This window comes from Phalacrocorax carbo, chromosome 3 (assembly GCF_963921805.1).
Source record: "Phalacrocorax carbo chromosome 3, bPhaCar2.1, whole genome shotgun sequence".
NCBI classification, from domain to species: domain Eukaryota; kingdom Metazoa; phylum Chordata; class Aves; order Suliformes; family Phalacrocoracidae; genus Phalacrocorax; species Phalacrocorax carbo.
The window spans coordinates 36,148,132-36,173,179 of record NC_087515.1 but is presented as its reverse complement, the minus strand read 5'-3'; the positions used below and the strand labels follow the sequence as shown (position 1 = coordinate 36,173,179).

The 25,048-nt window shown below is 46.3% G+C and overlaps 2 protein-coding genes and 1 long non-coding RNA gene across 5 annotated transcripts in view; 2 read left to right on the top strand and 1 right to left on the bottom strand.

Annotated features, from left to right (window-relative positions):
• Positions 1-17: 17 nt before the first annotated feature.
• Positions 18-16,788, top strand: POLR3F (RNA polymerase III subunit F). The gene is made up of 9 exons (XM_064446485.1): positions 18-122; positions 870-987; positions 9,561-9,628; positions 10,674-10,741; positions 11,296-11,408; positions 13,431-13,574; positions 14,397-14,504; positions 15,273-15,464; positions 16,115-16,788. The coding sequence occupies exons 1-9, from the start codon at positions 67-69 to the stop codon at positions 16,190-16,192; spliced, it is 945 nt and encodes a 314-aa protein (XP_064302555.1). The 5' UTR covers positions 18-66; the 3' UTR covers positions 16,193-16,788.
• Positions 16,299-22,949, bottom strand: LOC135312507 (uncharacterized). 3 transcript variants are annotated; one of them, XR_010372071.1, is made up of 4 exons: positions 22,732-22,949; positions 21,862-21,946; positions 19,776-19,864; positions 16,299-16,526 (listed from the first exon to the last, which is right to left on the bottom strand). It is a non-coding gene; the product is annotated as an uncharacterized LOC135312507 (long non-coding RNA). The 3 variants fall into 3 exon arrangements; XR_010372072.1 differs by lacking the exon at positions 22,732-22,949 and adding an exon at positions 22,048-22,720; XR_010372070.1 differs by lacking the exon at positions 22,732-22,949 and having other exon boundaries at positions 21,862-22,720.
• SEC23B (SEC23 homolog B, COPII coat complex component) overlaps positions 22,910-25,048 on the top strand; it is a 19,166-nt gene continuing 17,027 nt past the window's right edge. Inside the window, exon 1 of the mRNA XM_064446484.1 lies at positions 22,910-23,029. The gene's annotated coding sequence lies outside the window, so the exon portion shown is untranslated. The remainder of the gene's footprint in view (positions 23,030-25,048) is intronic.

The window sequence follows — 25,048 nt, the reverse complement described above, 5'->3', positions numbered from 1 at the left end:
CCGGACGTCATCCCCCCGCGCCGTGTGTCTTTCCCGGCCGGCGGCCCGTTCCCATCACGCCGCGCCATGGCGGAGGTGAAGGTGAAGCCGGAGGCCCCTGACCCCACCGACATCGAGAGCAGGTGCGGGGTGGTGGTGGGGCCGTCGGGCGGGGGGGACCCGGGCGGGCGGGAGGTCGTCCCGGTGGGGGGGAGGGGGGTAGCGGTGAGGGACAGGATTGGGTATAGAATTATAGAGTCATTAAGGTTGGGAAAGACCTCTAGGATCATCAAGTCCAACTGTCAGCCCAACACCCCCAGGCCTCCTAAGCCCTGCCCTGAAGTGCCAGGTCTACATGTTTTTTGGACACCTTCAGGGATGGTGACTCCACCACCTCTCTGGGCAGTCGATTCCAGTGGGTTCCTCTGGGTACCTGCGGCTGCCCTAGTGCGTTTCTGTTCTTGGAAAGGGGAGTTGTATCTTTTCTTCATGAATTCATTTTTTTCCTAACAGGTATTATTTAATGGGTATTTGCATTCTCTGACTAGCTAGCTGCTCTTTCCCATCAGAGTCTTGTATAGCGAAACTTTACAGGGAGCTCTAAATCTATGTTGTTAATAATGAGAGGAACATAAAAGTAAAATAAAGCACCGTGTTCAGTGTTGTCACAAATAGCAACAATAGTTTGTCCAGCAGTTGCAAAAGCATATTTGTCAGCACAGGGAGTAGATACCAAGTTCCATCAACAGATACAACCAAGAAGCACTTCGTGGGTTACTTTCCCCCGAGTTGGTCTTTTCCGTCTCCTCTGTTCTGGCTCTAATACTGTTTGGATTTGGTTTTGGATGCCATAGAACATGATTTTAAACTTGCTTTTCTCCTTCCCCCAGGATTATTGAGCTGTGTCATCAGTTCCCTCATGGTATCACAGACCAGGTGATTCAGAATGATATGCCTCACATGGAAGCGCAGCAGCGAGCTATGGCAATCAACAGGCTGCTCTCAATGGTAGGGTGATCTCAGTTTCCTCATGTTACTTCAGCCAATCCAGAGCACTTCTTATGTGCACAGTCTACATGGCAGCAACCTGTTGGGCAGGGCTAGCAAATTAATTTTTTTTTATTTAGTGGCATTTGCTGTAATGTACTGTTATCATAACTTACTGATTGTTGTAAGCACTTATGATTGTCAAAACCGATTATGACATACCTCAGCATACTCTTTCCATTTTGTAATACAAAGTTGACGTGAATGTGTATATCCATGTGGATTTCTAGGTGAGGAAGCTACAACTGAGAAGTACTACATTTGGTTTTTTTGGTGTGTCTAGAGTTCTCTGGTCAACTTTTCCTTGTGTATTACTTTGTAAAGCAGAATGTGATACAAGGGTCTAAGTAACAGTCAGGTGTAAGTGTAGTTCCAGTGCTTCAGCAGGTGGTGTGGAAAGATGGCCACAGGTGATAACTGCAAGGTCCATTAATGATGGGGAGTGAAATAGCTAGAGATAAAAGAATGGATGTTAGCCCATGCTCTTGCATGTGAAGGTCTTCACCAAACCCCTCACAAAATCCTTAAGTTGTGGCTTACTCTGATAATGTGCAGGTAAAACATCTCAAGGAATTTTTTTGCACCTTCTGTAAATTTCCCACACCTCACTTTACTGTATTAGGAGTTAGCTGAAAATAAGAGTGAGGATCCCACTCAACTACTTCTGCTATGTGTTCAGGAACAGAGAGTAGCTGTTTAGTCTTGTTAGTTCAGCGTGGCGTGAACTTGAGTGTCAGCCGAATGTTTGGGGTCTTTAAAGACCAAGATTCCTTTTGGTTCCATAGGTAGCTGCTTCATGGGTTCATGGGCATGTGAAGTCAGGAAGTAAAGCAGACTGAGTGGTGCAGTCAAGAGAGCACTTTTGGAAAGAGGGGCACTTGCTTTCTCAGAAAGAGGGATGTTGGAAAGTATACAACTGAGCAAGGTGTGTGGTGTTTTGATGTTTTGCCTTTTTTTTTTTTTTTAATAACAGAAACTTCTTAGCTTAGACCATACTAGGTGGCAGCGGAAGTAATCTAATCTGTCTCTTTTTGGTCTTTCTGTTATAGATATGAGGCTTACCAATACATTGGATGTGAGCTTGTGTGTTTAATAACTTTTGAAAGGGCTGACCGGATTTCACAACAGGGCTTCAAAGACAGTGAAGTCTCTTGAATTTGTTTAAAACAGATGCCTTGGGGAGTGTGTGGGGAGATCTAATAAGTAGCTCGAATATGGGGGGAAAAACTGCAGTGGGAGCTCAGCCTTAATAAGCATCAGGTACTTCACTTGAGATAAGTTGCAAGTACTTGGTCTGTAGAAAAGCACTGAAGGGGATTATCTTGAGGTGTGAGCTCCAATCATCAGCATGATGCCAATCTTGGAGAAACAAGGCTGTAAGTATGGGGAAAGGATTAGCTGGCAATGAAAGAATGAATGTTAACCATAGCGTTGATACACAGTTATGCTCTTGGGCTTTGTCTAATTGCTTGCCTCTTCAACATAGGAAATAAGAATTTGCCTGGCCTAGGCACAGGTGTCAAGGGCAGGACAATGTTTCATGTGTGTGTAACTTGCCTCTGAGATGCAATGTTGATCCTGGCTACCAGTTTTCCAATGATCTCTACTTAGTAAAAAACAGAACTTTGCCTCTGGAACTCAGAATTGTTCCAAACTTGTTCAGCAGAGCTCCGACATGATTTCTCTGTAGCTGTGCAAATGAGCATTTTGGTGGAAAGGGAGAGCAAATGTGCTGGTTTTGGCTGAGAAGGGGTTAATTCTCCTCACTGTGGAGGTCGACTACGTTTCCAGCTTCCCACGCTCTGCCATGTGGCGGGGGGGAGGGCTGGGAGGGGCAGGGCCATGGTGGGAGCAGCTGACCCCGACTGGTCAGTGGCAGGTTCATTCCATACCATGTGACACCATGACCAGTATATTAAGCGGAGGCAGTTGTGGCTCGGGAGCGGTGCGGAGTCGGGTCGGCGGGCGGTGAGCAGCTGTGTCGCGTGCGGTTTGTTTTGGCGGTTTGTTCCCCTCCCTTCCCCCTCCCCCGGGGTTTTGTGCCTCTTGTTGTTCTCCTTTACATTGCATTTCTGTTGTTGTTTCTTTTAATTTTAATTATTAAACTGTTCTTATCCCAACCCACGAGTGTTACCCTTCTGATTCTCTCCCCCATCTACCGGTGGGGAGTGAGCGAGCGACTGTGTGGGGCTGAGCTGCCGGCTAAACCACGACAGTCTTTTTGGCACCCAAGGTGGGCCTCAAGGGTTGGAGATAATAACAGCTGCTGGTCACAGCACCATGTTGTCCTTTTTGCAGTTGGTGTTAAAGATTGGTGTTGGTTTGTTTAGTCTGCTGTGTTCTGCTGTGATTAGTAACGTTTTGCCTACAAGATTTGTTACGCAAACACTTGTTTTCAGATTTGTCTGGTATTTGGGGTTTTTGCCGAAACTGTTACTGTACTTCGGATACCACCTTGTTGAGGCAATTAGCAATTATACCTCCTCCTCGGAGAGATTTTACGTGGAGGAAATACAGAATGGTATCTTTGCAACTTTGTTGTATGATGTCTCTGCCTCTATTACAACAACCTTTTTGTATCTTAAACATCCTTGGGTAGTTAAGATCCACTTATTGTTAGTTTTTGGGCATGTTGTTTTGGTTTTGACTAAGCAACTTAAGAATATCACCCAGAAATCTGCCCCAAGGCTTGATAGTTACGAGTGGCAGGGCATGTGGGATAGCATGGGCAAACACCTAGGGCAGTGGGCACCCCCAGTGTTTTGGAGTTTGACCCCCGAACAAGTGCAGAATCCTAAAAAACTAGTAGAATATTTGGAGAAAGTATGTTGTTATGCTGGGAACTCCAGAGAGACACAGATAACTGCAGCATGCTGGGGCCTGGCCCATGCATACCGAGCCCTGCTCAACAGTATTCAGTGCTCCCAAGGGGAAGAGAATGTCTCTGGATTGAAGTGCAAAGTGACTGGCGCTGTAGTCACTCCAGCCCTGAGGACGGGCACTGCAGCCACTCAAACCCCCATGACAAGTACTGGAGCTGGCTCAGAGAATCAACCCATACCAGTACCAGTTGCTCCCATACACAAGACGAAATACTGGAAGCGGACATCAACTCATTTAGAATGGGATGATGAAAAAGCAGGGCCGTCACGGGGAGAGGAGGAAGAAGTCATAAATGAAATGGAGACCACCCGATCCTTGTCCTTGAGCGAGTTGCGAGATATATGAAAAGATTTCAGCTGTTGTTCAGGTGAGCACATAGTCACCTGGCTGCTCTGATGCTGGGATAATGGGGCCAGTAGCCTGGAACTAGAGGGAAAAGAAGCCAAACAACTGGGATCCCTTTCTGGGGAAGGGGGCGTTGACAAAGCAATTGGGAGAAAAACACAAGCCTTCAACCTCTGGAGGCGACTCCTGTCTGCAGTGAAGGAAAGGTATCCCTTTAAAGAAGATGTTACATATCGCCCAGGAAAATGGACAACTAAGGAGAAAGGCATCCAGTATCTATGGGAATTAGCTGTGCTTGAGGTGATTTATGGTGACCTGGACAATCAACCGTCATCCAAAGATCCAGATGAAGCTGAGTGCACACGACCCATGTGGCGGAAGTTTGTACGGAGCGCACCATCTTCACATGCAAACTCATTGGCAGTAATGTCCTGGAAAGATGACGAGACACCAACAGTGGCGGAGGTGATTGATAGACTCCGGGATTACAAAACAAATATCTCTTCCTCGCTTGTCTCTGCTGTGGAGAAACTATCCCAAGAGGTCCAGCAACTCAAAGAATATATGTCCTGCTCCCCACCTCTAAGGAGTAGTGTCTCAGCTGTTAGAAATAAGCGTCCTTTGGCTCAAAGGAGGGGATACACACCATGGGCCACCCTATGGTTCTACCTGCGTGACCACGGAGAGGACACGATGAGGTGGGATGGCAAGCCTACCTTGACCCTACAGGCACGAGTGCATGAACTGCAAGGAAGAACAGTCATTCAGGGAGGCTCTTCCACGAAAGCTGCTGCTCCAGTTTCCAGTGAGCAAGTCCCCAGACAGTGGAGTAGAAGTGCTGATTTTATTTCGAAGCGTAATAGAGGGACTCCTGATTCACATTTACAGGAAGTGAGTTGTGACTGCCATGATCAGGACTAGAGGGTCCCTGCCTGCAGCCGGGTGGAGGAAAGGGATAACCGGGTTTACTGGACTGTGTGGATCCGATGGCCTGGCACATCTGACCTACAGGAGTATAAAGCTTCAGTGGACACTGGTGCACAGTGCACCTTAATGCCATCAAACTATAAAGGGGCAGAACCCATCAGCATTGCTGGAGTGACAGGGGGATCCCAAGAGCTAACTGTACTGGAGGCCAAAGTGAGCCTCACCGGGAATGAGTGGCAAAAGCACCCCATTGTGACTGGCCCAGAGGCTCCGTGCGTCCTTGGCATAGACTGCCTCAGGAGAGGGTATTTCAAGGACCCAAAAGGGTACAGATGGGCTTTTGGTGTAGCTGCCTTGGAGACGGAGGAAATTAAGCAGCTGTCTACCTTGCCTCACCTCTCAAAGGACCCTTCTGTTATGGGGTTGCTGAAGGTCAAAGGACAACAGGTGCCAATTGCCACCACAACAGTGCACTGGTGGCAATACTGCACCAACCGAGACTCTCTGATTCCCATCCATGAACTCATTCACCAACTGAGGAGCCAAGGAGTCATCAGTAAGACCCACTCACCCTTTAACAGTCCCATATGGCCAGTGCGGAAGTCTAATGGAGAGTGGAGGCTAACAGTAGACTATCGTGGCCTGAATGAAGTCACTCCACCGTTGAGTGCTGCTGTGCCAGACATGCTAGAACTTCAATACGAACTGGAGTCCAAGGCAGCCAAGTGGTATGCCACAATTGATATCGCTAATGCATTCTTCTCAATCCCTCTGGCAGCAGAGTGCAGGCCACAGTTTGCTTTTACTTGGAGGGGGGTCCAGTACACCTGGAATCGACTGCCCCAGGGGTGGAACCACAGTCCTACCATTTGCCATGGACTGATCCATAATGCTTTGGAACAAGGTGGAGCTCCCGAACACCTTCAATACATTGATGACATCATTGTGCGGGGCAACACAGCAGAAGTTGTTTTTGAGAAAGGGGAGAAAATAGTCCAAATCCTTCTGAAAGCTGGTTTTGCCATAAAACAAAGTAAGGTGAAGGGACCCGCGCAAGAAATCCAGTTCTTGGGAATCAAATGGCAAGATGGACATCGTCAGATACCAATGGATGTGATCAACAAGATAGCAGCCATGTCTCCACCAACTATCAAAAAGGAAACACAAGCTTTCTTGGGTGTTGTGGATTTTTGGAGAATGCATATTCCACACTACAGTCTGATCGTAAGCCCTCTCTGTCAAGTGACCTGGAAGAAGAATGATTTCAGATGGGGCCCTGAGCAATGACAAGCCTTTGAACAGATTAAATGAGAAATAGTTCATGCAGTAGCTCTTGGGCCAGTCCGGGCAGGACAAGATGTAAAAAATGTGCTCTACACTGCAGCCGGGGAGAATGGCCCTACCTGGAGCCTCTGGCAGAAAGCGCCTGGGGAGACCTGAGGTCAACCCCTAGGGTTTTAGAGTTGGGGATACAGAGGGTCCGAAGCCCACTATACTCCAACTGAAAAAAGATATTGGCAGCATATGAAGGGGTCCGAGCTGCTTCAGAAGTGGTTGGTACTGAAGCACAGCTGCTCCTGGCACCCCGACTGCCAGTGCTGGGCTGGGTGTTCAAAGGAAACGTCCCCTCTACACACCATGCAACTGATGCTACGTGGAGTAAATGGGTTGCACTGACCACCCAGCGGGCTCGAGTAGGAAACCCCAGTCGCCCAGGAATCTTGGAAGTGATTATGGACTGGCCAGAAAGCAAAGACTTTGGATTATCACCGGAGGAGGGGTGACACGTGCTGAAGAAGCCCCGCTCTATAACAAACTGTCAGAAGATGAAAAGCAGTATGCCCTGTTCACTGATGGGTCCTGTCGTCTTGTGGGAAAGCACCAGAGACGGAAGGCTGCTGTATGGAGTCCTACACGACAAGTAGCAGAAACTGCTGAAGGAGAAGGTGAATCGAGCCAGTTTGCAGAGGTAAAGGTCATCCAGCTGGCCTTAGACATCGCTGAACGGGAAAAGTGGCCAGTGCTCTATCTTTGTACTGATTCCTGGATGGTGGCAAATGCCTTGTGGGGCTGGCTGCAGCAGTGGAAGCAAAGCAACTGGCAGCGCAGAGGCAAACCCATCTGGGCCGTCACATTGTGGCAAGATATTGCTGCCCAGGTAGAGAACCTGGTTGTAAAGGTATGTCATGTGGATGCTCACGTCCCCAAAAGTCGGGCCACTGAAGAACATGGAATAACCAGCAGGTGGATCAGGCTGCCAAGATTGAAGTGGCTGAGGTGGATCTGGACTGGCAACATAAGGGTGAACTATTTCTAGCTCAATGGGCCCATGACACCTCAGGCCATCAAGGGAGAGATGCAACATACAGGTGGGCTCGTGATCGAGGGGTGGACTTGACCATGGATGTTATTGCACAGGTTACCCACGAATGTGAAACATGCGCTGCAGTCAAGCAAGCGAAGCAGGTAAAGCCTCTGTGGTATGGGGGACGATGGCTGAAGTATAAATATGGGGAGGCCTGGCACATTGACTATATCACACTCCCACAGACCCGCCAAGGCAAGTGCCATGTGCTCACCATGGTAGAAGCAACCACCGGCTGGCTGGAAACATCTCCTGTCCCCCACGCCACTGCCCGGAACACTATCCTGGGTCTCGAAAAACAAGTCCTGTGGCAACACGGCACCCCAGAGAGAATGGAGTCCGACAATGGGACTCATTTCCGAAATAACCTCCTAGACACCTGGGCCAAAGAGCATGGCATTGAGTGGGTGTATCACATCCCCTATCACGCACCAGCCTCTGGGAAAATTGAATGGTACAATGGACTGTTAAAAACTACACTGAGAGCAATGGGGGGTGGAACATTCAAGCACTGGGATACACATTTAGCAAAAGCCACCTGGTTAGTCAACATGAGGGGATCTGCCAATCGAGCTGGCCCTGCCCAATCAGAACCCTTATGTACTGTGTAAGGGGATAAAGTCCCTGTAGTGCACATAAAAAATATGTCGGGCAAAACAGTCTGGGTTCTTCCTGCCTCAGGCAAAGGCAAAGCCATTCGTGGGATTGCTTTTGCTCAAGGACCTGGGTGCACTTGGTGGGTGATGCGGGAGGATGGAGAAATCCGATGTGTGCCTCAAGGGGATTTGATTTTGAGTGAAAACAGTCAATGAACTGAATGGCACAATGCGATAATATTGTGTGTCACCTCTGTGTTGTATCAATGATATCAGAGAGTGAGCCTCCCAACCCATGGAAGATAGACTGTGAAACAAGCAAAGTGCAGCAGTGATGGAACGATGACTGACTCGGCATGCAGCAACCCAACGCCACACACACTATCTCTCCCACCCTGAAAGACTGATACGGCAGATGGAGCCCAGAGTCATGGACTGGGTGAACTCAATGGATATTTTAATGGACACTTTACAGGGAAGGCCCATGAACTAAGGGAATGATGTCTGTGATTTATGTTAAAGGATGGGAAGGGGAGGGGTGGTGGTTGGTAAGGTTGTATTGCATCATATGGGACCTGGGCATGGTGTAAATGGTATGGAAGAAGGGGTGGAGAATGTGCTGGTTTTGGCTGAGAAGGGGTTAATTCTCCTCACTGTGGGGGTCAGCTACCTTTCCAGCTTCCCGCGCTCTGCCGCGTGGCGGGGGGGGGCTGGGAGGGGCAGGGCCATGGTGGGGGCGGCTGACCCCGACTGGCCAATGGCGGGTTCATTCCATACCATGTGACACCATGACCAATATATTGAGGGGGGGCAGTGGCAGCGCGGAGGCGGCGCGGCGTCGGGTCGGCGGGCGGTGAGTGGTTGCGGCGCGTGCGGTTTGTTTTGGCGGTTTGTTCCCCTCCCTTCCCCCCTCCCCCGGGGTTTTGTGCCTCTTGTTGTTCTCCTTTACATTGCATTTCTGTTGTTGTTTCTTTTAATTTTAATTATTAAACTGTTCTTATCCCAACCCACGAGTGTTACCCTTCTGATTCTCTCCCCCATCTACCGGTGGGGAGTGAGCGAGCGACTGTGTGGGGCTGAGGTGCCGGCTAAACCACGACAGCAAAGTATACAAGAACTTCTTGTCCCTCGTGCAATAGTAGAACTTAGGAGAAATAAAAGGAAGTGCCTAAATGTTGTGGGAAGGGTAGGGAATGGTATTTGTTGTTTCTGATGGCTGATGATAAGTGGATACTCAGAGGGGAAAAAATATCCTCAAGGGTGGTATTGTTTCCAGTGGTTAGAAATATTAGTTTTTCCTTTTCTTTATTCAGTTGACATGAAACAAGTTTTTTATTTTAGAAGTTTGGAAGATTCTTGCCATGTTCTGAAATGAGTTATTTGAAGGAAAGTAAAAGCATTGTGCCCATCTCTTCTAGGGACAACTGGACCTTCTCAGGAGCAATGCAGGTCTCCTATATAGAATCAAAGAATCTCAAAATGCAAGGTAAGCCTCGCATTTGCTGGATAAATATTTTCAGAACACAGTTCTGCAAATCACGCACAGCATTGCTGAGAAGACACTCAGCAGTGTAATATCGATTCTGTAACATGGATGTTACAGGACATAACTGCTTGTTTCAGGAGGGTCTGCTTAACGCCCCTGAGCTGATCCTGAAAACTGTTTTAAGTACAGTGGTTTCTACTGAACAGGGGATGCCATGGGACTGTAGCTCTAACTTGGTAGCAGAGTTCCTGGTCCCGGTGACAGCAAAGTGATCTGTCTGTACATATGTACATGCTCAGGTAGAATACAGCCGAAGCCTGACCACACCATCTGCAAACTGTGGTTCTGTGGTCTTCCTCACTGCTCATGTCACAGGATCAGTGCTGATATTTACAGCTGTTCCAGGAGGCCATTTGAACTGCTACTTATGCTCTTTGATTTATTAAAATGTACCTTCAAACCATGTCATGTGATGCCTATGTAAATCTGGGTAAAAGATGCCTTAGACACACTTTGGGGAAAGAGATATCCTTCAAAATTGTCCTCAGTACAGGTGTATCATCCTGTCTTTCAAACGCTTTAGAAAAAGATTGCTGAGTTCAGACTCTCTCAGACCAGTGAAAAGGCGTGTTTTAGAGTTGGGAGCAATCTCCCATCCCTTTGTAGGTGTTCTGTCTAAAGACCAATTATCCTAAACTATGCTCCGTGCTGTGTTTGACTTTCCACAGTTGCGTTAATATGTGACTCTGAATTCCCCGTTGTTATGACAAATTGAGTGACGGCTGCCTAGTCACTTTGCTTTCATACTGTGCTTTTTTCTCTTTACTGTGGCTTTCACTGGCAAGCTTGGCTTGATCCAGAAAGGTATAGTGTCATGTATAATATTTGCCAATGGCTGGCTTATTGTGTGGGGTTTTGTTGTTTGGTTTTGGGCGGGGTTTTTTGTGCATTGTTTTTTTTCATAGTACTTGTTTTCTGTTTTTTGAAAAAAAACTTTTCAAATTTTAGCCCTTTCAAAAATCCTGATGTCTCTCTTATTTTACAGTAAAATGAAAGGCTCTGACAATCAAGAGAAGCTGGTTTACCAAATTATAGAAGATGCAGGCAACAAAGGTAGTTTAAATAAATTGTAATTGTGAATGGTGCTAATTCTGTTTACTTAAGGAACTGTTCCCGTCCAAACTTTTTAATGCTTGTCCAAACAATACAAATATAAAATCTAGAGTCCCCACTGCTAGTGACTAGGCTTTCTCAGCAGTCATTGCACACTAGGGTTGAGAGATGCAAGGTGGAACTGGCTGCTGTTTTTTGTTGAAGCAAACACTAGTTACCTAAAAATGCAAGAACATTTCTGTGATGTATTCATGTTGGCAGTGAAATGGGGTCCACTTACAAGAGCTCTTGGAGGAGAGGTAAAGGGGCGGAAGGACAGTGGGGTGGTTGTGGGATGCATTTCTTTTGTCAGTTGTTGTCTTTTTTCCTTTTTTCTTTTCCCATCCCCTTCTGTCCCTTCCCTCCCTTTTGCTGGGAGTAGTAGGATTGAGGATACAGCCTGTGGTTGGCAAAGGAGTCAAGCGATGTTGTGATGTGAGTTTTGGACTGGGAGTATGTACAGAAACAGATGGCTTCTTCTATTAATTTCCATTCACTTCTCTGTTTTAAATCAGGTATTTGGAGCAGGGACATTAGATACAAAAGTAATTTGCCTTTAACGGAGATCAACAAGATCCTGAAAAACTTGGAAAGCAAGAAACTAATTAAAGCAGTTAAATCTGTGGCAGTGAGTATTTTATGACTTCTTTTTTAACCATTTCAAATGTTTGCTGCATGCTGTGTGTATTTGAACAGGAGACTGGGAGCAGAGAAACGTTGTTCTGCCTCCAGCTTTCGCACTGACTATGCACCAGTGTTTGACTCGCTGCCTTTAGTGTGCAGGTTTGGGGTGCAACAGATATGAGAGGCTACAATGTTTATTAAATAATCAACATACTACTAACAAACTGATTAACTGATTAAAAAAAAAATCTAATAAGCATGTCACTATTCATATGTAGTTCTGTCACTCTTCCCACCACTACTTATTACACACCATTACTTGTCAAATGGCAGTTTTAGGGCTCTCAACTCTTTATTGCACCTAACTGTTGTTAGTTCTGTTACTCTTCACAAACCCCTCACACTGCTCACTACTAATTTGCACTTCTTTTTTTACCATTTTCTCTGCGCTTCCATACCTGATCTTTAGGACATAAACCTAGGGGAGAGTCTGGTGGGTTTCCCTCCAGCCTACCAACAGGCTTGGGTCTGCAAGTCAGCTTCTCTGCTGTTCGTAGGTGTCCACACTCCTGCTGTCTGAAGATCCTATCCTCTCTTGTTCTTTGATTTTTATACCTTATTCTCTTAACTCTCTTTTCTTCTATCCTTTTCTCCTTTCTCTGCTCAGGCTCCTCCACCCAAATAAGAAACCTGCCTGAAATTGCTTTTTCCTCCATTGGTCCCACTGTTGCTGTACCACAATTAGATATTTCTGATACTGAAGTAATCTCAGCCTTTTATGTGGGACTAGCAATATGGTTATCTAGCTGCAAGTGGCCTTGCAAGGCTCCTCTCTGCCAGAGATCCTGAAACTCCCTTCAGTTATCTGGTTCATACTGGATTTGTATTGTTTACTTTAAACAATTTCTAAGACATTTGATTCTGTTTTAGTTTTGGTTCCCCTACTTTGTTCTAGTTACTCAAGTACTTTCTTATCACAAACAGTTGACGTAGCAGGGTACAGCTTATCCTTTTCCATACTTTTTCTCACTCTGTTGTAATGCTTCTGCAGTGTCCTGCTCTCCCTTACCTGCTTAATTACAAATCATTGGTGTTAGCGTGTTCTTTGGACATTCTCATGGTTTCCAGCAGAGATTCTGTCTTGTTGCAGGGCCTGGTACACCAGGAAGACCACTTGTCTGTGAACTCTTGGAAGTTCTATGTTGTGTGCCTTTTCTATGTGCTGGTCTCATCTGCACCTTGGAGGCAATATCTAGGCTTGCGTGTGTGCGTTTTTGGGGGGGCAGAGGTGGAATTAGTGGTGAGAGTAACTTCCTAAATAAAAATAAAATGGAGATAAAGAAGTTAGATGTAGAGAAGCGGTAGCTTTTTTATGTTTTTGTGAGAGGTGTTGGCTTCATCTAGTCATACAGGGGATGTAATGCTGCTAAAATTGCTTCAGCTGTTGCTGAGTAGTCCTTTGGACGACCATTGGCCTTTAACTGTCTGACCACTGATACCAGGACTGAAGCATTGCTTCCATTCACCCCGTTTAGGCTGGGCAGTAAGGAGTGGGCTCACAAGGGCTAAGTTTAGCTGCAGGGTTTAATCATGTAAGGGTCCTCCTATCATCAGTGCACAGGCTGTCTGTTGCAGAAGCAGTTGTAAGCCTCTCTGTTAAGTCTGTCTTTGCTGTCTTCTAAAGACACTTTCCTGCCCTCCTTTGACTGTAGAGGGGGATTAGTGCCAATAGGTTAAAATTAAACTCCAAGATCTTCACTGAGGTTTGTATTGTGTACATACTGTTAGTAGCATTCTCTCCTCTAACACGATGTTACAAAACTATTAGGAATCTGAATGCATTGGTCTTTTCTTTACCTCCATCTTATCTGTGGGTCAAATGTGTTAGTGACAGCTTGAGTCAGCTGGATTGCTGTGCCCAGGTTCTAGGAGCAATGAACTATCTCTTTTGCAGATATCTTCTTAAATCTTCCTTTCTTATTGGAAAACTTTCAGCTGTTAACAGCTGTGCACTTTTCTCTAACAGGCATCCAAGAAGAAGGTGTATATGCTGTATAACCTGCAGCCTGACCGGTCGGTGACTGGTGGGGCTTGGTACAGTGACCAAGACTTTGAGTCTGAATTTGTGGAGGTGTTAAATCAACAGTGTTTTAAGTTTCTACAGAGTAAGGTGAGTGCTACTACAAAAGTTACTTTCCATTTGTTTTGTGCAAATAATTCTTTTCTTTATAAAATTAGTGACAGGCAAGGCTTAAGTTTTCCATAGTGTTTCCCGTAACTGTTGGCCATTTTAATCACTGCATTGGCAAATCTGTACTGGATTGTATTTGTCACAGCAAGTGTGGTGGTGTTGCATTTTAATAATGCATATATTCACACCTTGTACAGGGAGTGAAGCCTTCCCTCACCGAAGTCCAATGACAAGCTAAGAAGCAAAGAACACAACCAAAAAACTTAGCAGAAGTCACTGTTTTCCCTGCAGAGCTCCAAACTTCTGAGAGGGTAGAAGGCGCTAGTCAGTCAGCTCTGCTTAGAAGATCATTTTCTCTAGTATAACTGCAGGAGAAACCTGCTCTCTGTTAAATAAGTCCTATGCAGATAGCAGTATTTCTTTGTTCCATTAAAATATATTTTAACTGGCACTAGGTACAGCAGAAACTTATTTTGTGTGTTTAAAAAAAAAACAAAAACCACCAAAAAACCAACAACCAACCCACACCCCCCCACGCCCCCTCCAAAAAAAAACACCAAAAAACTCACCAGAGGCTGATATTCCTTCCTATTAATCTAAATCACTGTGTAAATTTTTTGTCATAATTAGTGTAAAATTGTTTGGTTGTGCACTGCATTGTCTCATGTACATCAGTCTTAAGGACATGTTCCATAAATTATTTGGAAATTAACTTTTATGCTTCAGTCTGCCTGAAACTGAACCACAGAGGCGGCTCTTGGCAGAGAGTATTGACCATAACTCATCTTTGCTTTTCCTCAGGCAGAAGCAGCTCGAGAGAGCAAACAGAACCCCATGATACAAAGGAACAGCTCGTTTGCCTCATCCCATGAGGTGTGGAAATACATCTGTGAACTGGGCATCAGTAAGGTCAGAACAGATTCATCTTACTACTCAGAATTCTCAGTGTGTGATTAGCTGCAGGGGTTGGGTCCTACAGGTTTGGTGAGGATTTGATGGGTTGGGTCCTACAGGTTTGGTGAGGATTTGATAAGTGCTACAGTTACTGTATTGGAAGTGAGCTTTGCTGCTTTATTGCTTTTTGGGGAGGGTCATTGGTGCTGCTTGGGGTTCCAGGGTAGTTTGTACATGTGCTTTGTCAAAGACACATAAAAGAATTAGCATTCACATCCTTGTTGATGGGACCTGGGGTAAGTTTTCCTTTAACAATCTCAACTGGAATGTATTTTAGAATTTCTCTCAAGTTTGTCTATGCCCTTCAAGCAGTTTTAGGGGAGGGGAGAAAACTAAAAGGAGGAAAAAAAATCCTGCAATTATGGGTCACCATCAACAGGCATCTCTTCAGTAATCTGTCTTCTTTCATGATCGTTTTCCTGTAAAACTTGAAATGTATCATGCTAGGATGGTGTAGACACTTGAAGTGCATAGGGAAGCTCTTTTTGGTAAGCTAAGGCTAGTGTAGCCCAAAAGCGCTTGGAAGGTAGGAGGTATTGGTATTTGCTTTTCTTTTTGTATCTTTTGTATCACAACCCCATGAAGTGCCCAGCAAGAGCAGTGCCTTTGTCTGGGCTAGGTTAGAACTCCAAAGATTTGTTGCTCATGGTGTTTGCTTGTTTCCTCCTTGCAGAACTTATTGGCATGTGTCTTTTCTAATAGTTATTTTACAAATTTTCTTAGGTAGAGTTGTCAATGGAAGACATTGAAACCATTTTAAATACACTAATATATGATGGAAAAGTGGAGATGACTATTATTGCTGCAAAGGAAGGGACAGTAGGCAGTGTGGATGGACAGATGAAGTTGTACAGAGCTGTTAGTCCTCTCATACAACCCACTGGATTAGTCAGGACGCCCTGTGGACTCTGCCCCGTAAGTAACTAATTCTGTGTACAAATAAGTGGGTGCGTGCACACTTTGAACACAGTCGTGCGAACAGCCAGCCAGCACATTGCCAGTTATGCCTGTGAGTGATCCTCAAGGCTTTCTAAGCCAACTGTGCTTATGATCGTTATCTTTAATGCTTTAGCTATGGTGTAAGAGGCAGGTTCTTCAGTTTAGACCAGGATGTTTCCCACTTATATCCTGTCCCTTTACTGGACTGTATGTGAAAGGGTGCTGTCAAGTGTAGCCCGTTCCAAATTATTACATTTTCTGATCCAAGTTTGCCTATTTATTTTTAAATTTTGAATAATTATTTATTATATTTTAATTATATTCAATATAATAAAAGTTTTTTAACAAGCTAACTTATTTCTGTCTAGCTCTTGGTCTCTCCTGCTTGGATTGTAAACTGATACATAGATAAAACTTGCCAGTGTGTCCGTTTGCATCATTTACTACAGCAGAGTCTGTTTTGCTTCTGTTCCTCAGAGCTGATGTAGGACTTTCTAGATCTTGGCCTCTGTTAGACTTCTGCTTTTCTATGGCAGGAGGAGCAAAAACATGTGAGCATGTTACTTCCCGTAAGATTATATACAGCATGCTCTATATAATAACTGACACAGGGCTTTCTTTTACAGGTTTTTGATGATTGCCATGAAGGTGGTGAGATTTCTCCATCAAACTGTATTTATATGACAGAGTGGCTGGAGTTTTAAAGTGAAGAAAAACTGTAAGCTGGATTCATACTTCTCAGCCAAAGTGACAAAGCAGCTTGCTTTTTTTCAAAAGTGGACTTCTAAATCTGTGAGCAACTTCAGGACATGGAGTGACTTTGTTTTTAATGAAACATAAAGCAGCAACATGTCAGTTGCGTGAGCAGTCTTGTGAGCGGACTGGAAATTGAGTCAGTGCTGAAGATCAAGGCTGAAGTGGAAATGTAGATCCATTCTTGTACCAAAAACTGGTGGTGACTTGAAGACTGCCGTAGAACAGCTGGGTGGTGAAATGTCACTTCCAAGGATTGTGTCGAGTACTCCACAGATGTTTATTCTGAATGAGAGAAAATAAGTCATTAGCTGATCCAAACAGTTGCTACTGAGTGTTGCCAAGAATGAGATCCCAAACTTTGCTTTCAGACTAATGCTACTGGTGGGTGCTTAAAGCTGACACTTTTCTTCCATGATAGCTACCATCTAACTGAAGTCTAAGAATCCGATGTGGAAAAGATCCTAGATAGATCAAACAGAACTCACTGATTCTTTATCTTTCTTACTTGCTAATTTATCATTAAAACCCTGGGGTTTTTTTCTCATGTACGTCTGTGCTTCATTTCCTACATTGCTGCCATTGCCTGGTGATGTGTCTGTTGTATTTATTCTTTCATCTGACAGCTACAAGATGATCATCAAACGTGTTGGTGTGTTCTGGCAGCTGCATCATGTACATAGATATGTCAGCTGAAATGTTGACTAGTGTTCTGGGAAGATATGTTTTCCAGAATAGAAAGAGTTCCTCTGGCCTGATGTTACAGGGGAGATATTTACAGATTATCTGAATATCCTTAGGGTTGAAAAATATGCCAATGACAGTTGTTTGTACATAAACATGGCCTCTGGCCTTGGTTTGTGATTGGAGACAGGCATGATACTGGCCCATCCTCAAAAAGCACAGTCTGCTCTTCCTTCTTCCTATGATGTGGAGCCAATTTGTGTTTCTCTTAAGTGTGACCTCTCTGGCTCCTTCTCCATGTGACTCCAGACTGATTTGTGCTTGTGTATTGCCCCTGTATTGGCAATAACGTATAGACTGTGGTGGTGGTGTAAGCCTCATGCCCAGGGTGTGCTTGGCCACGGACCTCTTGAGCGCTGTGTCTAGTTTCCTCTGGCTATTGATGTCCATCTGGCAGCATTAGAGGGGCTATACTGTATTTGGACCTTTGTACGTTCAAATCCCACTTGGTGAACAGATTTTTGTACCAATGATGTTATGCCAATGAGTTACTGGATCTCTTCCTTAACCTATAATTAATCAACCTTTAGGAAAAAAAAGTCATGTCCTTTTTTCATAAATTAGAATATTGTGCATATATGGTACAGCCAGCGCTCTGCCATCTGGTGCAACGGAGGCCTGGAATGAAGTACTAGCAGGCAGGGCAGTGGAGGCACATGAACTGTCCAGAGGCAGCGTGATCCCAGTACAACTTGCTGCCTGTGGCTTAGCCTTGCTGTGACCAGGCTGGATCTCTACACAACTACTCATATCTTCATGATAGCCTCCTAGTGCTAGGAAGCGATTAGTGGGTCAAGTGCAATACTGGACCTGTTGCATCTAGCTGTTTTCAAAATTCCCTGTCTGAAAATAAGCTCTCCTGGACATTGTGTTGGGAGGGCAATGGTCAAGCACCTCTACAACTGACTTATCAGCATGCCAGGTAATCTGACCACGATTAGTAAACAGTGGCCTAACACAGAGAGATTTTGGAAGATAGCTTATCTAATAAGGGCGGGAGACTTTACATCAGCTATTTCAATATCGTCCAGGAGTTTGTACCTTCTAAAAGCAGTCTGGATCCCACAGAAGTGTTCAAATCCTGCTCAGTTCCTGTTTTCCTACTTAACAGCATGGGTTGTGGGCAGGCAGCTAATGGTGGTAAGTGCTGTACAAAGAATAATAAAAAAGGTTCCCGTCCTATACAGGCACGGTGCAGATACAGAGGCAAAGGCTCCTTGTTTGCCAGGAGGCATGCTGTCTCCAACTGGAGCAAGCAACTCGTGCTGATAAGCTGGCATGTCCATGGAAGAAGGGGCTTGATTGTATTAGCTCCTGTGAGCACCAACAGTACGCTTTTTTGTTTGTTTGTTTTTTTGCCGCGTTGTCTGGAGGTGGCAGGGATGCATATCTCTACAGAGGCACAAGAGCTCTTACAAAAGAGATGTGGGAGTGATGATGAGATGTTTGTTCTTTCTCTGCCTCCTTTAACCACTCAGAACACTGAAGCCTGAGGAAAATGCTGCTCACTTCACTGGGGAGAGCCTTAACCTCAGCTTCAGACACCCCTTGTGTGGCCAAAGGTAATCTCACTGAGGTGTGGGGCTGGGGTTGCCTTTGTCTTCCTGTGTTCAAAGAGGACCTAACACAATGGGTTCCTCAATCCTGCTGCTGCAGAGATAACACATTTGTTTGTGCTCTACTGCAGCTAGAAGATAGCTTTCAGGGAAACAACATGTCTTTATTATGCAGGTATGTTGCTTTATGCAGCATAACCATATTCACTGGCAATAAGAAAGGAGAGAGCTTGTCATTAGTGAACAGCTTTAGGAAGTAGAGAGCTAGTTTATGAAGCTCTCTGAATTCTGGCTCGTTTGTATTGGGTTTATCTGGCTTAGATGACCTTTGCGGTCTCTGAAGCTTCTTAGAGTTATAACTGTAATGACTTCTCAAATTGGGCAAAAACATGCCTATAAAGAAAAGTAAAGCAATTTCACTTTCCTGTCTGTAAAATAGAAATCTGTCTGATCTATTTCTAAATGAATTAGAGGAATGATCTGTCACTCTGGTTCTTCCTGAACCTGGCTAATCTATCAGCCTGTAATTCTTTTTTAAAAAGGGAGTAAATGTTAAAAGATAACATTAATAGGCTTTTTTTTCCTCCCTGAGTTCCTTCAGTCTTCTATCTAGCAAAGCTGTCCCCTTTACAAACTGGTATGAAATGTAATGTTCTGAGGAAGCTGTAAGACTAGCTCCAGTACTGAATATGAAAATGCTGATGTGTAGAAAGCTGAAAGCTGAAGTTAACCCTCAAAAGGTGGATGACCACTTGGAACCATGATCCACTTATTTTTTATGCAAGCCTCACATAAGAGGTCACAGTTCAGCTGCTGCAGGACCATGAGGGACCTCCTGGGTCGGAGAGCTCAGCCCTGTTACCGTGAGCCCTGGGGTGTGCAGACACTCCTGTGACCTACAGGCTACTCTGAGCGGTTTCATTACTAGTGGCAAATGACTGTGCAAAAGCCAGTTGGAGGATGGTCACACCCAGATGCCATTTTCACATGGAATCGAATGCAGGAGTGCTTTTTATTTCAAAGAGAAGCATTAACTATGGTTACCAGGCTGCTGTGAACTGAGGGAGAGTACAGCTAGCAGGTACTGTTTAACATGTCTAGCCTTTACTGTCCAAAGTTTAAGATATTAACATTAATGGCAAACTTGAAGCTTTGAGAATGAAAACATTTACCCCCTTCCTGAGTGGCTGTTCAGTTTTTACTTTTTTTTTTTTAATCACTGATTATAACTCACCCCTGTGCGGCCTGTTAAGTGTGATAGTTGTTCATCTGGTGCTGTTCGAGTGCCATCTTCTGTCTCGTCCTGGTATGGCTAGCCTAAGGCTCAAGAAAGAAAAGAGAAAGCTCTTAAACCCTGTTCTGGTTTCCTGTTTTGCATCCACGTGCAGAGCAGTTTTTGGGAGGAAACCACAGCAAGTGAGGCCAGCTGGGTCTTGTATTGCTGCCAAACACTTTGTGCTTTGAAACAGGATATAGACACCTTAAACAGGGCAACCCCACTGCACACAGACCACCATTCCCTCTTGCTTCACGTGGCTGGGACTTTGTCATTTCATCTGTGAAAAATGAGTAGCCAGGCCCTCAGCCGTGCTAAACCCAGCTTAGCCTGTGGCCCAGAGGGGGCAGAAAGGTATTGGGAGAAGCTCCATGGATGGCATCCAAGTTCTTGTTGGAAATGTTCACCTCCTACCTGAGAAAGTCGATTATTGCACTTTGTGCACTCTTCAGGAGATCCTGGGTGGAGTGGGGAGGAGGGGAAGGAGAGCTCAAAGCATTTTCCTCTTTCAGCTGTTAAGCCCCAACTTGTTTTGTGTTTATGTATGTAGCCTGTGTTTTTCCCTTTCTCACTTTGAGCAAGCTTGTGATTGTTCCCGGAAAACAGAAGAATGGGAGAGCTTTTACTTCAGTTATTTGGTCTAGAAACACAGGGCTGTAGGATTTTGCTCCTCTTGCAAACCTGAAATAGTTGGTCAACATTTTAATTACTCTAATGCTAACAGGGTGGGCACAGCATGGCCTTGAAGCCCTGGGTCCCAGTAAGGCACTGTGCTTTCCTTTTGAGGCACAGCAATGTGAGGAAGATATAAAACGAAGGACGAAGTAACAACTCCAGAAGAGCAGATTTGCTTTGTCTCTTACTGATATTGCTTGGAGAGCAAGTCCTGGGTCTGAGGATGTTAACAACAGTTGTAATCTGAATTTTATACACTTTAGCATATAAACATAGGTAGTATTCTTTTTTAATTCCAGCTGAATCTGTGATATTTCTGCTCCTATTCAGATTCTACACCAACAAATTTAACCACAGCAAAGCACACAATGTGTCTTATGTTGTTTGGAAGCTGAGAAGGCAGTATTAATGTTCAGCATCTTGGTTTGTTTTGTTTTGGACCTGGAACATTGCTCTGTACCATTAGTTGCTTCAGTAGAAAATATACCATTTTCTGCCCTGGGAAGAAGGAATGAATGGCTTTTGGTTAAAGCAGTTTCCTCAAGCATTCCCTGGATAACACCAATCTCCCTGTGAAATTCAGTATTCTGAAAATAGCTCCTCTCCGTGTACTTACGCAGTTCTGCTCTGTATCTGTCAGCCAATTCCTTCTGTCCTTTCCAGGGAAGGGAAGAAGGACTGCTGATGGATTCAAACTCTACAGTAGTCCAATGGCAGTTTTGTTGGATCTTCTTCCACTGCCAGGGTCTGTTGAAGTATCTTGAGGTGGCCAGAGAACAAAGCTGAAAACCTTGCCCTTCTCTCCTCAATGGTTTTTTAACTTCTTGCTATTTCTAGTGTAAACAAACTGTTGTTGGTCGCAACAGAGACCCTCTACAGGCAATCTAAGCTCCACAGTTTGGCCACGTTTTGTGTTTCTTGTGCTAGTTTAACTGGTAGGAGGCAATACTACCTGGATCAGTAGATCCCCATACCATCGGCTAGCTGCTTTTTTTTTTTTTAATTTTGCCATATCAGAGGTGTAGGCATACACCAACAGACTTTAGGCTTTCTTCTAATCTATTACTTTGTTTTGAATATTTCATATTTTTCTTAGACTTCTGTTGCATTTAAAAGAAAACAAAAGACTCCAAAGCCTGACTGCATGCTGAGTGAACTTGATCACAGGGCATTAATTTCCTTTAAGCAAAGATGGAGTGATGCTCACACAGAAGCCTGGGGAATATTTATAGGCTGACTACTACATGAATTTAAGACAAGCACCCAAACTGTCAGAAGCGGGTCAAAGTACCACCTTTGCCCCTAGAAGCTTACGGTGTTCAGAGATGGATCCGCATGCGTACATTAAGACAGGGCAAATCCAACTTACATGGAATTACATGAAGCTGCAGTGGAAGATTCATGTCGTCAGGTCTCACTAGGAACAGGCTTTGCCTCTTTGGCTTCGGTAGAGACTGTGGGAAGCAACAAAAGGAGGAAGTAATGAAAAAGGGAGCATACTTGCCTAGTTTTGAGGCACAGACAAGTGTCCGGGGCAAGGCAGACTTGGTCAAACCTCTACCGCACATCCATGGGCAGTATGTCGCATTCCTGGCCATCCCCAGATCTCTCCTCAACAGAGGGTCTGGGTGCTGGGGTTTTCCCAGCTGGTTTGGATACAGGTTTCCTCAAAGATTGACGAACCACTGTGGCTTCAAGCCAGCTGTGAGGGTAAAGCTGGCTCTCTTCTGGGTGTGGAGAGGGAGGAAAATCCAGTTTACCAGGGTCAGGCCAGCGAACAGGTATGGGAATTGAGGGAGATGCGCTGTCGAAGGGTGCCTGTCCTCAGGACAAACCAAACGCAACAAACATTGTCTGGGTCCTTTTCAGTTTCCAGCCATGACTGCTCTTCGGGCATCCCCACAGCTGGCCAGCCATGCCTCACAGAAGGCCTGGGCGGCCTCAGGGCTTGGCCTGCTGTGCTTCCCGGAGCCAGCGTGCCCGGGGAGGGTGATCCCGGCCTGACGAGGGGGGCTGAGAACTGAGGCAAAGAGGAAGCCACTTGAGGCTTGCAGGTTTTTTTTTTTTTAAGTGTCTGTATTATTAGTAAACTGTAATTGATAACCTTTCCCAGGAGTTTCTACATTTACAAAGATGACCCTTCCAGCTGAACGCAACAGCACCCTCCAAAGCCGCCGAGCACCCTGAGAGAAGAGCTGCCCCCCGCTCCCCCCCACCCCGCCGTATTTAGTAGGGGCACCCCGTTTCTCTCAATTCCAACGCCGCAGCTGGCGCCCTTAATCAAGATGGCCTCCCTGACGCCGCCGTCTCGCCACGTTTGGTAGGGTCACGCCGCTTCCCCTCCTTCAGAACAGCGCGTAGGGTGCCCTTATCCAAGATGTCGGCGGAACCTCGGCGGGGGAGGGCGGGGCGTGCTGGTGCCGCCATCTTGCCTGCGGGCACCCTGGTACCGCTGAGCTGGCCTTGCCGGGCGCGCGGGGCCTGCCGGGAGAGCGGCGGCGGCGGGGAGCGTCGGGGCAGCGGCACGGCGTGGGCAGGTGGGCGCCGCGGGGGATCCCCGTCGGTCCCCGTCCCTTGCGGCCGTGCTCGGGGACTGCAGGGGCTGGTGTCCCCTGTAGCGAGGCGGGGAGCGCAGTGGCTTCCCCTGTGAGGGGGGGCTGAGGGGGTCTGTGGCGTCCCTTGGGGGAGGGCTGGGGAGGGTCGGCGGTGTTTCCTGGGGGGGGTGTCGTCGTCGTCCTGTCCCTCCCCTCCCCCCCTCGGGGCAGTGCCGGGGGCTTTGTGGCCTGGCGGCGTCCCAGAGGGCGGAGCTGGAGTCAGCCGTGTCCCCCGGGCTGTGCTGGGGCAGCGATGCCACCTGCAGCAGTGCTGGGGGTCGGTGCTTTGCCCCATGGCAGTGCTGGGGGTCAGTGGTGTCCTCTCTGTGCTTGCTTATGAAGGGCCAGGAATCCGTAAGGTCCCCTATAGCTGCCCCAAGCGCAGCACCTGGAGGATGTGTGGCATTACCTATAGCACTACTGGGAAGTGGCAGCATTTCCTGTATTCCTGCTGGAAATAGCGGAGGTAAGCAGTGTGCCCTGTAGCAGATCCCATACTGAGGCTGCAATACTACTGCCACTTGTCTGTTGAGGCTTTGGAAGAGTCCATCCCCTCCTGGACGGGGGCTTTGGGACCTCCCCACCACGAGGACGGGCCTGGAGGTGGCTGCAGGACTAGGGCTGGAGGGCCCTGTGCTGGTGGTGGGGCTGGCACACTGGGCAGGCACCCAGCCCTAAACCTGGCCCGACACAGCCCTAGTTGGGGTGGGGGCACCTCGCCTCCTGCTGTCTTGACCCCAGAGCAGGGCCACAGCCCATGCCAAAACCAGCCAGGCAGTTGGGGCTTAGCCCGGGGCAGGGGAGTGGTGCTGGGCTGCAGATGGAGGAACATGGAGTTAAACTTGCACTGCAGTTGCACTGCATACCTGAGATGGCAGGTGTTTATCCTGCGGTTCTGATGTGTGAAATGTTTTACAGAGAGGCTCAGCTCTGACTTTTGTCCTGACAGACCCATTTGTGGTGGGGATGTGTTGCTGAACCCTTCTGTTTGTCTGTCCAGAGGTGGGGGTGGAAATCCAGGGCAATGCCCATGAGCTTGATTTACATCCTTCATAGCAAGGACGAAGAAAACCGTGAGGGAGTTTGGAGCTTTGTAGGAAAATGTTGCATCGAAACTTCTTTGGTGGAGGTGATGCTTCTGATTTCTCATGCCTATGGCCCTCCTGAACATCCTGTCTGCAGTGAGGATGAGGAATAAGGTAATCCTGGAGCATCTGCAGCCGCAGGTGAACCTGTGTATTTCCTCAGCTGGACTGGGTCATGGCACTGCTGCTCTCGGCTCTGTGAGTTGCTGCTAGTGCTGTGTGATGTTTGTGGGCTGGATTCAATGAGTGAGTTTTTTGGTAGGCTTGTCCTTCCCTTTCTCAGAGACATCAAAGGCAACGATGGCCTGGGAGCTCTTGTTCGTATCTTACTCTGAAGAGTTTAGTAAGACAATAGAGTGACTTCTCTGATGTGCTGGGGATATTCTTCCTGGAATAGCATGTCTTTTCTGAAGTCTACTGGACTCTCAGTTCCTCCCTTGCTGGCAGTGGGACATGGCACCATGCCTAGAGGGTGTCTAAAATCACCAAAGATCTTTTTTGACCTTTTTGTCATGTGATCCTTTCCATCTGTAAGCAGGGGATGCTGGAAAACAGATGACATTTGTGATGAGTGTATTGGTTTCAGACTTAGCCTTTGTTTCTCCCCGCAAGGTTTCAGTTGAAGGCTTCAGGATGTGTTGCAAATCTGACCTGTTTTCCTTTACCGACCCAAGTCAGGCCTTGAGGCCAGCCTGAGGCTGAGTGGGCACTGGGATGTCAACTGTGAATCACAAGAAAAAACACTTGCACTCTGGCTTTGATGCCCGATTTTCTTGTTTCTTCATTGGATTTGGTGGGGTTTTAATTATCTGGGATGCTGATGAGAACACTGGACAGAAGAGATTAATGTAGTCACATGGTTCCTTTGATAATGGGA